The sequence below is a fragment of the Semicossyphus pulcher genome, unplaced genomic scaffold, assembly GCF_022749685.1.
Source record: "Semicossyphus pulcher isolate SPU_LCO1_2020_fin unplaced genomic scaffold, fSemPul1.0.p SCAF_13, whole genome shotgun sequence".
Lineage (NCBI taxonomy): Eukaryota > Metazoa > Chordata > Actinopteri > Labriformes > Labridae > Semicossyphus > Semicossyphus pulcher.
The window spans coordinates 6,591,697-6,605,172 of NW_027211637.1; the positions used below are offsets into that span (position 1 = coordinate 6,591,697).

At 41.7% G+C, this 13,476-nt stretch overlaps 1 protein-coding gene across 1 annotated transcript; it reads left to right on the top strand.

Annotated features, from left to right (window-relative positions):
* The first annotated feature begins 2,107 nt into the window (after window positions 1-2,107).
* ttll10 (tubulin tyrosine ligase-like family, member 10) lies at window positions 2,108-12,455 on the top strand. Its single transcript, XM_069661071.1, has 11 exons — window positions 2,108-2,390; window positions 2,599-2,755; window positions 2,963-3,081; window positions 3,292-3,412; window positions 4,582-4,667; window positions 6,820-7,006; window positions 7,209-7,380; window positions 8,972-9,112; window positions 11,380-11,496; window positions 11,579-11,672; window positions 11,806-12,455. The coding sequence occupies exons 1-11, from the start codon at window positions 2,108-2,110 to the stop codon at window positions 12,453-12,455; spliced, it is 2,127 nt and encodes a 708-aa protein (XP_069517172.1).
* Window positions 12,456-13,476: the final 1,021 nt, after the last annotated feature.

The following is a 13,476-nucleotide window of genomic DNA, read 5'->3' on the forward strand; positions in this document are numbered from 1 at the left end:
ATTATGAGTGTATCCCCTGCTACACTTTTCATGCGGACAAAATTGTTTCATTTTTTGCTATCACCCCACATGCTGGGATGTTTGATGTGTAAAACGGAGGTAGAGATATGGGGCAGCGTAATATGCAGTGAACTAAGATAAAACATAAGGCGGGTGGCTCTATAAGGATATTAAAACATGATACCTGTACAGATATTAACCATTTTTATAACACTTGAATAACAAATATGTCACAGAGCCAAAGGTCATAATTTAACCTTTTGTGTCAGGAAATAATACCCTGGAAAACTGGCGAATCCATTTTGATTGACGCTCTGCTCTTATGTTACCATAGGGTTCACACAACAGAGGCTTACAGGCAATTAATATTGAATGAGGCTAAACTTAGAGGTGGGGTGGGTGTGGGATACATAATCTTGAGCAGTTAGTTTGTCTTGAGATTCAATCTGCAAAAGGCAACTGTTGCTAAGGGTCCCATTACCTGAGTAACCGCCGATTGTTTACGTTGATCTAGTGGGTTAAACTGCTGACAGACAGTTGAGTGTGTCCTTCAGTCTGTAGGTTTGCTGTTTGTCTGGGCCTTGCAGTTGGACAACAAGGTTGAGCGCACACAGCAGAGGAAGAATAGTTAGTTCTCATGGAGTCTGGCTGTCCAGTGTGTGATGCTGAGTTGAAGGTAAAACACTTTGCTTCTAAATGTAGCTGCACTTAGGTCATAGTTCAGCTCCTGTCTTCTAACACAAAACACCACATGTATTATCAGATTGAACGTTTTTTCCCAGGATTGCTAAACTTTTATTATGATACGTGCAGGTGCCAGCAGCCCCTAGAGGTTGAAATGCTCATTACACAAAACATTTTAAGAGATTCATCAGACGAGTGGTATTGAAAAAATGTAATTAGAATGGGACTATGAAATTGCAAACATTTTAAATTGTGATGGTTTTGCAATGAAAAGGGACCTAAATATTCATGGGACATAGTGATCATAGCTTTATTTGATGGTGTGAGAATCATCTTCCTGTTCCTGTGCTTTTAAAGACGGTATCAACAAGCTGATGTTCAGCAGGAATATTAAGTATGTTAGCATGCTAACCTTTGATAATGAGCCCAAAACACAAATAATGGCTACACATTAGCTGCGTCTTAATTCGGGGGCTGCATCCTTCGAAGGATCCTAGCCTGCATTGGCCGCTAAGGCCGAACTGAAATGAGACGGCCTGGTCTATGGAGGATTTCCTGTTTGCGTCACCAGCTGTTTCATCCCTGTGTCACCAAACGCTGCTTATGTCACCTAGCAACAGGTTGTTAGGGAGCTAACTAGCTATCGTAACTAACGCCATGTAACTCAATCTAACATTTTAAAGATCATTTGTTTTAAAGCCCCTTTCATTTTTTATATTTGTATTGCTAGCTATTCGGTTGTTTTGAAACCAAAAACTTTTACATTTAAAAAGTGTATTTCTCAGCTGTCGTCTCGTTTGATTCGTTCAATGTATCTTGGGATACACTGGGCCGCGAAGGATGCACCTGATGGAACCATCTGTTCAGCATACAATCATGAATTTATTACTTTGATATGGCGCTGATGCTAAGCCTTGCTCCAAATTTTTGACAGTGGCCACTCACGCTATGGCTACGTAAACCCCCTCTATGGCAAAGACTATTTTACATCAACAAACAGACGTTTGTAAACCTGTTGAAAGGACATGTGAAACTGCAGATAAGGTCGACTTGTTCACCGTCTATAATTAATTTTGGGATAAAAATTTGATTTTATGTTTATGAAATTGTTCTCGGGGCTGGAAAAGCAATTTCAAATTCTGCGATGTCATCATAGGAACTCGGCCGATGGGAGAAACACAAACTACTGTTACCCTAGCAAATGAAAAAGGTCAGAAGTGGCAGACAATACCAAACATATATTATTGTTAATGAAGTGTAAACTGGCTCTCCCCATATAAAAACATGTCGCTCCTTGTCCTAATCTCTGACTACAGCGTACCTGTGCACCAAAAAGGTGCCACCTGTGCAATCTGACCATCACCAAAATAGGTCCCACCTGTGCAATCTGACCATCACCAGTGATCTATGTCAGTAAGCGGTCATGTCATCTGAGTGCTGGGTGGAGCTCTGCAGTGAGGGCCGGGCATGGGAGAAGCAGCAAGAGGAAGAGACGCAGAAAGAGGACGTGGAGGTTCCCTGTGGGCAATACCAGCCTGCATGTAGCCTGAGGCAAGAGAAGCCAGCAGGAGAGCAGCCTTTGTCACCTGACCAGAGCGGCATGCAGGAAGTGATATCAGAAGGTGGACTGGAGCAGGGACAGAGGGAGGAGCCACAGAGGTTTTCACACATGACTGTCAGCCAGGAAATCCAGGATAGAGGTTCAGGTGTGTGGAGCATTGGTTGTTCTAATATATATGTTTTTATTAAAGCTTAACAAAATACAACAGAGAAAACTGAAACACTGCATGAAACTGTACAACCAGTTTAGAATAATTCAACCCTTTTTTACATGTACTCAGTGATTGGGTTTATTTCTGAATGTACGATTGACTGTGTGCATGCGTAATCTCTGTGTGTTTGTGTGCATAAAAGAAACAGGTGCCTGCATGGTGGAGCGATGCTTCCGGAGGTCCTTCCCGAGGGGCTTGTCCACCTGCTCCTACCCAGACAGGGACAGGGAGCGGCGGGTTGAGGAGCCCCGAGGGACTGGGCCTTTTTACTTCTTTGGAGGAGCTAATGGGGCAGAAATGTAAGTAGAGAAACATAAAATAAAACAATTGTAGGGTATCAACAAGGTGATGGATGTTTCGAAATGTCATCACATCTTCAGCGAGCTGTTGATGATGTTTTGCTTTCATGCATTATTTACCTTGTTTATATTTCATCCGCTGTCCTCTGGATTGTTGTGTGATTAAAGCAGAGGTGTGACTGATTTCCTCTGGGGCTTCTCCTTCAGAGTGAGCAGCTTCTGTGAGAGCAGAGGATGGAAGAGGATTTACAACAAGCACAGGGAGGATTTCAAACTCAAGTGGTGTGAGACCAAATCCCCAGCCAACTACTGTAACTTCAGACAAGGTTCAGTAATCACAGGACAAATTTTAATTTTGTAAAAATTGACCACCATGTTAACTATCCTGAGGAAAAAGTAAAGACATTTAGTAAAAATATGACATCTGTATGTGAATATTTACCTGACATGTCATTTTGTTCTCACTCTCTTTAAGAAGAAAAGAGATGTATTACCTTCCATTCAGAAAAGTAAACTTCCTCACGTCTTGTTCCCAGGTGAACAGTTGATGTACCAGATTCCCAACAACAAGGTGCTCACCACTAAGATCGGCCTCCTCAGCAGTCTGCGAGAGTACGAGCGAGTCAGCACTAAAGTCAACCACGGCCGAGGATCAAGGTGAAATATACGGCGGCGTATCTGCTGTCTTTTTCTGCTATCAATTTCTTACATTGACAAGTTGCTGTTATTAGACAGATATAACAGTTAATTACCTTTTAACAATTTGTTGTTGTGTCACTAATCTCCTTGCAACTATCTGGTAATCCTACATGATGTTACCTGATATACTGGGAATACTGATTGAAATATGTAAACGTTATTATGCTTGATAAGTAATGTTTATATTAGTAATACAAACTGTTCCAGTGGTTAAATATTAACCTAAAACAAATACAGTTAGAATATTTTACAACCTGATTCTCGTCGATATGGCTTAAGATGATGGGTGAAGAGAAGTCCAGGGTTTTCTTCCACATGAAAAAAATTTGCCTGAATATAAAATTTCTGCCCGAGCTTTGAGGGACAAAGTTGGCAAAAACTTCTTTTTCACCTGGGGCCTGTAACACAAAGCGAGTTCTACATACCCAGGGTATCTTTGTGGCTTCATTAACCCTGACAAAGAGGTCACACGAGTAAATGAAAATAAATATAAAAGCACAATTTAAAGCAGCAAGAATTCTCTCTTTTATATCTTATCAGTACAACACGTAAAAAGTGTTTTATCATTGTCTGTTGTAGATGTATATCAGTAAAGCATAATGTATATCTTTCGTGAATACATTTCATGTAAAAAATCACACGGTAAAGCAGAAGTGTTTTACCGCTCTCTCTCGATCTGCTCTCAAAGCGCCTGAATCAAGAGACCTGATTGGTCAGTGGGTGGTGTTTAATACAGGTAGATTTTCTTATCTCGAACATAACCGTCTCCAGAGCAGCTTAGATGTTCAGCATAAGTTACCATGGTGATATTCCCCGGTAAGAAGTGAGCCACCTTCGTAGTACTGAAAACCCTTAAGTTACCTCCATAACCGCAAATCCTGCTTTGTAGTACACCCCCTGGTTTTAAGTCATAATCAAAGGAGAGAAAAATTTCAATCAGACTGAGAAAATGGATCACCAGATGTTTTTTTGTACTTGCCTCTCAGGGCCTCCATAGATATGGCCCTTTTGAAGATTTTTTTTCAATGAATTTAGTTTATGTATATTTAAAATTACTTTCTTAGGCTGTTTTTTGACACTTCAAACAGACGTTTATTTTGTCTTCTTTCCTGTGTTGTTCTTCCCAGGAGGCTGAAAATGGAAGACTTCATTCCCACTACCTACCGCATGGATGTGACGGAAGAGAGAGAGGCTTTCTTTGCCCAGCAGGAGGGTAAAATGCCTGAACTTCTCACCTACATTTCCCTATTACACGTTTGTATCCTGATGCAACACCAACGCAACACTGGTTAGACTGGCTCTGTGTTTGGTTTGTGGGCTCCAGATTAAAGTACGATCAGTCAAACTCAACCTGTCAGGCCTCCAACAATGAGGAGAGGCAGAATAGTTTGTACTCGGCAGTGTTAAGACAACAGTTACCCTGGTGATTGTTTAATCAAACAGGTGGAGGACATTGGAAAATAATGCACTTCACCTCCCATAAGGCCCTGATAAAATCACCAGGGGAACATGCTGTTGCCATAGAGATGAGTCAGCAGAGGGCAGGGCTGAGACACAAACAGGAGGAGGCACGCTCGACGGGGTCTGAAGAAAGAGCTGCAACATAGGACAAGATAGATAATCATATTAATATTAAAAATAATTTAAACTTAATTATAAGAACATGTGATGAAAAGATCTACTGTTATTTTAATTGTCTGTAGTAGTATAGACACACTGCACTATGATAAGTGGTGCACAGGTTATGACAAACAGGGTTATCATTGAGTCAACACTGACAACACTTTGTCTGAAAACTAGTGAGCAGTTAAAATGCAATATCTCAAAGAGAAAATACTCTTATACAGAGTATACACTCATAAGTATGATCCACAAAAGTCAAAGTCCTCATTATACTGCTGCTGTCAGAAGGCAACATTATGTTGTGGGATTGTAAATAGTGATGCATCAACATGTAAGCACCTTTTTAATGTCGTAGCTGGTTCAGTTGAAGCTATTTTTTTTTTCTTTCGACCATCTATTGAAGTTGGGAGGAATCATTGAGGGCGTGCCCATTTTCAATGATGTACAGAATCAAAACAACAAATTGTGGCTCAGTGGTAGAGTTGGTTGTCTTTCAATCGGAAGTTTGGTGGTTCGATCTGCAGCTCCCTCAGTCTACATGTCAAAGTGTTCTTGAGCAAGACACTGAACCCCAAATCACTGTCCTCTGCAAATTGCTCCTGGTGGCATAGCCAGAATGTGACGACTGACTGACAGGTGGATAGTGATGTGAACGAGTCATCTTTGCCAAGTGCCAAGTCTCGTTATTTTTTCTTTGGAAAGTCAAGTCAAGTCAAGTCACAGGTTATGTCAAGTCAACTCAAGTTGAGTCACTTTCTTCCACCCAAGATCCAGCACTCTTACCTGTAGTATCCGGTCTTTATAAAGAGAAAAGACAAGCTGTTAGCAGCCCGTCTAATAATGATATTATTGGCCAATTTATATAACCTGTTCAAAAAGTATGACAATGAATTGTATCTGTATTATCTTTGCACAGACGCAGCCATGATGATGGTCTGGTCCGACACCGTATTGAGTAGTAATGAGTATGACTGATGAGGCTTCTCTTTGGGGGTCTTTGATGTTGCATGTTGCCATGGTGAAGAGTTTGACTGACAGCCAGTCATCCAATCATGACAATCACATACCAGGGAGCTTTTTGAGTCGTCCAGTCATGATTCCCAGTTTGCGCTGAGAGTTTGACAGAAACTTGACAACACTGAATTACGTTATTTTATATGTATATACTGTATAACAGTTAACATTCAAACTTATAAACACATGCAAGTCATCCGAGTCATCAAGTCTCAAGTCATTAACTTGTAAGTCCAAGTCGAGTCTCAAGTCATTTACTTTTTGTCAAGTCAAGTCGCATGTCTTGTATTAAAACAGTGACTCGAGTCCAAGTAAACAAGTCTCAAATCCACATCTCTGCAGATGGGCACTTTATGTAGCAGCCTCTGCCATCAGTCTATGTGGGTGTGAAAGGGTGAATGCACGACTAGAAAAGCGCTTTAAGTACAACCCATTTACTATTTACAGTCCATATACAGGGAGTACAATATTCATCTTTAAAATGTACTTTAGTGGAGTAGGAGTTAAGTACAACTTACAAAGAAATGCATACAAAACTTGAGTAACTGTACTTTTCTATTCGACACTCAAAGACAGGGAGAGCACATATGTCCTACTAAAGAGTAAATGTTGAGAAGAAACTTTTAAGAAACAAGATAGAACAGGAAACATTAAGTAGGACTTTATATTTAGAACCTCTTAATGTCAAACTTTAAGTTTGTGGATTTACCTGATGTGACTTCTGGCAGGTGTGAGCAACAGTGAGAGTCACATGTGGATCTGCAAGCCCACCGGTCTGAACCAGGGCAGAGGGATCTTTCTGCTGAAGAGCCAGGAGGACGTCGCTGCCTTCAGACTGAAGCTGCAGCACGCAGAGGACAGCCAGGCCAGCAGGAAGACTCACCACCGCCAGCCTCAGGCTCGCATCGTCCAACAGTGGGTGAACATACACTATGATTTGGTAATATAAATGTATTCCATGTCACATTTATCATTTAGGTTAAATCTGTGTCAGGTTTACCGTAGGTTTGGGGGCCATTTAATCAACAATATTCCGTCTTGTCCTACTTATTAACGTACTTTTGTTGAGAAATAACACAGAAATGTTGATGGTAATCTAACATCAGCTCTCCTTCAGTTACATCCAGAGGCCGCTGCTACTGAAAGGGAAAAAGTTTGATGTGCGCTCTTACCTTCTGATCGCCTGCACTGCACCTTACATGGTCTTCTTTCGACATGGATATGTGCGACTGACCTGCGACCTCTACGACCCCAGCTCCAACAACCTCTCTGCTCATTTAACCAACCAGGTATGCCTTCATTCAGACACTTCCAGAATATCCAGGGTTAACTGGCCAGTCCATGTTTGATGAAAGGGTCACAAATTCTCTCGTCTGTCTTAAAACAATAGTCAGGTGATCATTTGAACACTGAAACAGGTTTTTCCTGTTGAAAAATTGTTGAACTATCTTTTGAAGAAGTTGCAGATTATAACCAACCTTCCAGGCGTGTAGGAGAAGCAAAAAAGGCCCTCTCTAGAGTCAGTGTTTGATTTGTCTGTATGATAGAAACTGTAAAGTGGAGGAGACCTGCTCTCTCTGTGGATTTAAAGACGTCATTCAAAGTAAGTTAACGGACTGAGTGTATGTGGTTGTTATGAATCGGCAGCCACAGTTGATGGCAGTAAAAACGTTCTTTAATTGAGCCCTCCGTAAAACAGTAAAATCCGGGGAACATCAAATTAAAACACACAGCTCACAGTGACAGTTATCTTCACACTGTTGTGGTCAGTAACTGTTTGCCCTTCTGGCATAACACACCTGACTACAGTGAACTTCCTTCCCTTTATACCTAAGATAGTGGCACAGTGACACCCACAGTAGAGGAAATTACACACAACTCGTTCCATAAAAACCCCTACAGTTATTTGGCTCTTACACTTCCAGTAACTTCCCTGATTTTAATCATGACACCTTTAAGCCAAGAGGTCACACACAGGTTTTAGATTATATGCAGTGATGGCAATATTTGGTAGTCAGGAAGTAACAGAAAAATCTCCATGATAGGGGCGTTGGTTTAGCTCAGCGGTTAAATCGTGCTTCCCATGTGCAGAGGCTACAGTCCTCGATGTGGCAGCACCTGGTTCGACTTCATCCCTCAGCCCTTTGCTGCGTGTCGTCCCCACTCTCTCTTCACCTGTTTCTGACACTACCCACTGTCCTCTCTCTCTGAATAAAGGCAGAAAAAAAATTAAAAACATAATAAATATAAAATTCTCCATGATAAAGCCTTTAAAAATAGTTTAGGAAATGGCTCATTTTGGTCCAAGGCTAAAACAATGCTTTGTTATCTAGACAGGATTATGAAGGTCCCTTTACTACAGTGATAAAGATGTCTGCTTCATGTGTCTCTGATCCCCCTGCTGTCTGTTTCGTGTGTCTCTGGTCCCCCTGCTGTCTGCTTCGTGTGTCTCTGGTCCCCCTGCTGTCTGTTTCGTGTGTCTCTGGTCCCCCTGCTGTCTGTTTCGTGTGTCTCTGGTCCCCCTGCTGTCTGCTTCGTGTGTCTCTGGTCCCCCTGCTGTCCGCTTCGCGTGTCTCTGGTCCCCCTGCTGTCTGCTTCGTGTGTCTCTGGTCCCCCTGCTGTCTGTTTCGTGTGTCTCTGGTCCCCCTGCTGTCTGCTTCATGTGTCTCTGATCCCCCTGCTGTCTGTTTCGTGTGTCTCTGGTCCCCCTGCTGTCTGCTTCGTGTGTCTCTGGTCCCCCTGCTGTCTGTTTCGTGTGTCTCTGGTCCCCCTGCTGTCCGCTTCGCGTGTCTCTGGTCCCCCTGCTGTCTGCTTCGCGTGTCTCTGGTCCCCCTGCTGTCTGCTTCGTGTGTCTCTGGTCCCCCTGCTGTCTGTCTCCAGTACATGCAGAAGAAGAACCCTCTGTACAGCCAGCTGAAGGAGGACACTGTGTGGTCTATGGAGAGCTTCAACACCTACGTCAACGACAGGTTTCGGGTTGCCAGGGGTCTGCCCAGGGACTGGGTGCTGGGCGTCTTCGCGGTGAGTGCTGCTGCATGTTGTAGCTCTCAGGGACCAATTACCATAATAGTGATGGCTGCTGGTGTTCGCAGCTAATTGAGACTGTGGTTTAGGCTCCGATGATCTCATTCCTGTCTGACAATTCATTATGTTGTTACTGAAGTGAACTATCACATGTGCTGTTTGGGGGCAGTTTTATTCATAGCTCCTTACAGTACAGCAAACAGTACAATATACATGTTCTGATTTATTATAGGCTGGATCAGACTGAAACCCTATTGTGTAAATACAACACAGCACAATTAAAGATGCTTTAATCACCCTATATTACTATAAACTTATATTCGACATATTTATTACAGAAACTCTCCACTTTGATTTTTTTATATCAAAGTCGGTTAAGCAGGGATGGAGTTCTGCGCTACATGTGAGAACAGCCTCAGTGTCTTCTGCGACTCCGCCCCAAATCATAAAAAACCTGATCCACACCTGCTCTGAATGTAAAGCTCTTATCATGGAAATTACTCTGGGTATGTCTCCATCTGACTGCTGAGAAGAAAAAAAACCCTGTTGACTACATACTGTTAATACAAAGCCTGCCACACCGCTGACAAGACACTTTCAGGGTACATTATGGGATGTGTGGGGTTTAAATCTGTCTTTGTCAGACTTCAAACTTTATTGAAGTGCAGTGCTAATGACTGGAAGGTGATAAAAAACTTCTCTGCAGTGATATTTAAAGTTGCATTACTGCTAAACTGTAGGTCAGCATTTCCTTAAGATGGTCTTGATATAACCGCAGACTTCCTTCTGTCTTTGCAAGCCATCATATCACTGAAAGCCACCACACCATTGAAAGGATGTACAGTCATACATCCTCTCCAGCCACCCACAACATCAGATAGTGTAGAGAATAAAAATCTCTATATACATGTATATATAAAATTGAGTGAATATATTTAAATAAAAAAGTAGAAATGTATTTAAATTAATCAAATTTGATAATGAGTAGTATTTTATTTTAGGGGTTGTGATGTTATTTATCTCACTCAGTCATTTCAGTTAAGTGCCCCATATTTCCTTGAACATATACGATAAGATAACCCTTTATTGATACCCAGGGGGGAAATTCTGGTGTTGCACCACCACAAAGATGAAGTAGCAGAAAAGTAAATACAAATAAAAATAAGAATAGATAAAGGTATATGTAAGAGGTATATACTGTACAAAAGTGACAATCTAAAGTGACAGTTAAAGGATAAAGTGACATAGCAGCAACATTTTAGCAGTATGAGATAATACAGTTTGATATAAGGTATAAGATATAGTACAATATAAGGTGCAATATAAAAGAGGCACTAAAATACAGAATGGTAAACGTATATAATGCAGTATGATATCTTACAATATCATTTAGCAGACACTTTTGTCCAAAGTGACGTACATCTGAAAGTTAATGATCTATACATTCATATCCGATGGCTATGCCTACCGGGAGCAATTTGAGGTTCAGTGTCTTGCCCAAGGACACGTCAACATGTGACTGTAGCAGTCAGGGATCGAACCCCCAACCTTCCAATTGAGAGACAACGACTCTACCACTGAGCCACAGCCACCCCTTATGGACTATGGAATATTAAGCAGTAAATACAATCAGATGTAATATGGTGTTGTACAGTACAGTATGTACAGTATGTATAGTATAATATACTAGAATGTAGTATGCTATATAATAATATATATAATAATAACCACAGTAACAGTAATAACAGTAACTTATTTTAAATTCTCTGACAACATTTTTCCCTCAAAGAAAGGCAGGATGCCATCCTGTAACCAGATTACCGTTTCTCCAAACCAATATTTTTATACCCTGTACTAAAACAAATGTTTTAACTTGTTCGAGCTTTTCATTTTGGTTACCTCACCAAAAAATGTGTCTCTCATCAGCTGCATTTCCAGCAGATGTAGGCGGCTGTTTTCAGCTAAACAACATTTCACAGCACACAGACACTCCAAATGAATTATGGCATGAGTCAATGTCTGCTAAATGTGTAACCAACAGTTGCGAACACTTTTGCCACACACCTTATTTTGCTGATAATACTTCAAGCTTGTGTTCACACCTTTTTCTGCTCCCTCAAGTGACAAAAAACATCAATGAATGCATCTTACAGGAAGCCAGTCACAGGAAAAGAGCTGATCAAATCATTAAAAAAAGCTACAAGATGATGCGATGATGTATATCAGTCATGAACCGTGCCTTGTTTCCTCTCTCCCTGCATCAGAAGCGCATGCAGCAGATCATGACGCAGTGTTTCTTAGCTGTCAAATCCAAGTTAGACCGCCGACTGGGCTTCTTCGACCTGATTGGCTGCGACTTCATGGTTGATGAGGACTTCAAGGTTCATTACCTAAATGTTGGTCAGCGTTCAGTATCTTTATAATTGTACATGGATGAAGCGTGTCTTCCTGTGTTCCTCACAGGTGTGGCTGTTGGAGATGAACTGTAATCCAGCTCTGCATACGAACTGTGACGTGCTGAAGGAGGTGATACCCAGCACTGTAGTGGAGACACTTGGTGAGCTCAGGTTATTTATAGTTGTCCACCAGTTGTATAAATGGTACAGTCAGAGTTCCCTTTATTTCCTGTGTTACTTTACTGATGTGTGACTCCACCCAATAAACGTTCACTTCTTCGTGCTCTTCTCTAGATTTGGCTCTGGAGATCTTCAACAAGTGTCGTCTCAGGCAGAAGATTCTTCCTTTGGCCAGTCAGAGGGAGTTTGTGCTGCTGTATAACGGAGTGTTTCCTCCTGATTCAGCGCCGGCCTCCACTAAGAGCAACACAAACAGTGACTTCAACCAGAAAAGCATCAAAAAGACTGAACACAGGAGATGTAAGTCAAGGACGGAGGCCAGGACTGCGCCCTCAGAATCCCCTGATGATTCTGTGAATGTCGCCGAGAGTGGTAAAGGAGGGAGTCGTTCAGAGTCCTCCACTGCTGCCTCACCTCTCCATCAAAGCTCTCCCTCACAATCACACAGCAGCGGCAGCAGCATACAGACTGTTAGGAGTAAGAAGCCCAGGCCTCGGGTTGAACTCAAGCTCAGCAAATGCACTTTGAATCATCATTTGAAGGCTGCCGAAGACACAAAGCACTCACAGACTCAGCAGAGGACGAGGGTCATCATGTCACTGTCGTCAGCAGCGGTGAGTGAAGGGATCTCTGACTGTGGCTCCCCAGAGACTACGACAACACTGTTACCCCAAACTGGACCTCCTCCTGTGTGTGAGGAGGAACGTGAAAGAGCAGAGGAGCCCGATGAAGGAGAGCTCGGAGGAGACACGGGGTTGAGCTAAGAGATGAAAGAGCTGATCTAAAGAGCTTTTTCTAAAAAAACATCCGCACCATCCACATTTGTCGCAATTTCGTTGTCAGTTGAATAAAAATAAAGACTGAAAGTGATAATAAATGATCTTTTTATTACTTGAATAATGACAACTAGAGGCTCATTAACATCTTTTTCCTTTAAACCCCAAAGTTATGGAACACAGTCCCTCCAGATATTTGGGGGGCCAATGGTAAAATGGTAAATGGACTGTACTTGTATAGCGCTCTTCTTCAGAACACACTCACCCACTGTCGGCAGAGGCCTCTATGCAAAGTATCAATCTCCAATCAGGATGTAACCATTCACACTCATTCCTATGGCGACGCCTTCTGGGGCAATTTGGGGTTCAGTGTCCTCCCACATGTAGACAGCAGGAGCTGGGGATCGAACTGCTAACCTTCCGATTCGGAGAAGACCACTTCTCCACAGTCGCCCCCAATTGTCTAAATACGTTGGCCTTTGGTTCACTGACCTGATCACTGAATCACTGTCCTGATATAAAGGCTTCTGTTCTGCTGCTCTTCTTTTAAGATATTGTATTTTATTAATTTTTACACATTATATATTCTCTAATTTTTAGCTTTCTTCTTCTTCTTCTTCTTCTTATTACATTACATTACATTTTATTTACCTTGTGTTATTTTGTATGAAGCCCTTAGCAGACGTGCATCCATACATTTTATTTACTCTGTTTTCCCATGATTGTGGTAAAATTAAAAGGTAAAGGACCCGGGTGCAAACAATGGTAAAGAGTTTAATTAAGTGAGTCAAAATACAAATACAAAATCTTAAATCCAACAAAAGACAAAAAAGGAAAACCAAAAGGCAGAGACAAAACTTACTTGAAACAAATCATGTTAAAAGATAATCTGAGGGAAATAATACAACAGTAACACGAGGAGGCACGAGGAAACTAGGAGCAGGTATTATCAGGGTAGACATACGTTGGCTTCACAAAGACAAAGACAATGGACTGCTACTGAGACAAG

What these genes read in the sequence shown, in the direction of transcription:
- ttll10 (XM_069661071.1), top strand. Translation starts at nt 2,108, where the DNA reads ATGTCATCTGAGTGCTGGGTGGAGCTCTGCAGTGAGGGCCGGGCATGG. An exon ending in AATCCAGGATAGAGGTTCAG is followed by an intron (nt 2,391 to 2,598) that starts GTGTGTGGAGCA and finishes TGTGCATAAAAG; the next exon opens with AAACAGGTGCCTGCATGGTG. An exon ending in TTTCTTTGCCCAGCAGGAGG is followed by an intron (nt 4,668 to 6,819) that starts GTAAAATGCCTG and finishes GACTTCTGGCAG; the next exon opens with GTGTGAGCAACAGTGAGAGT.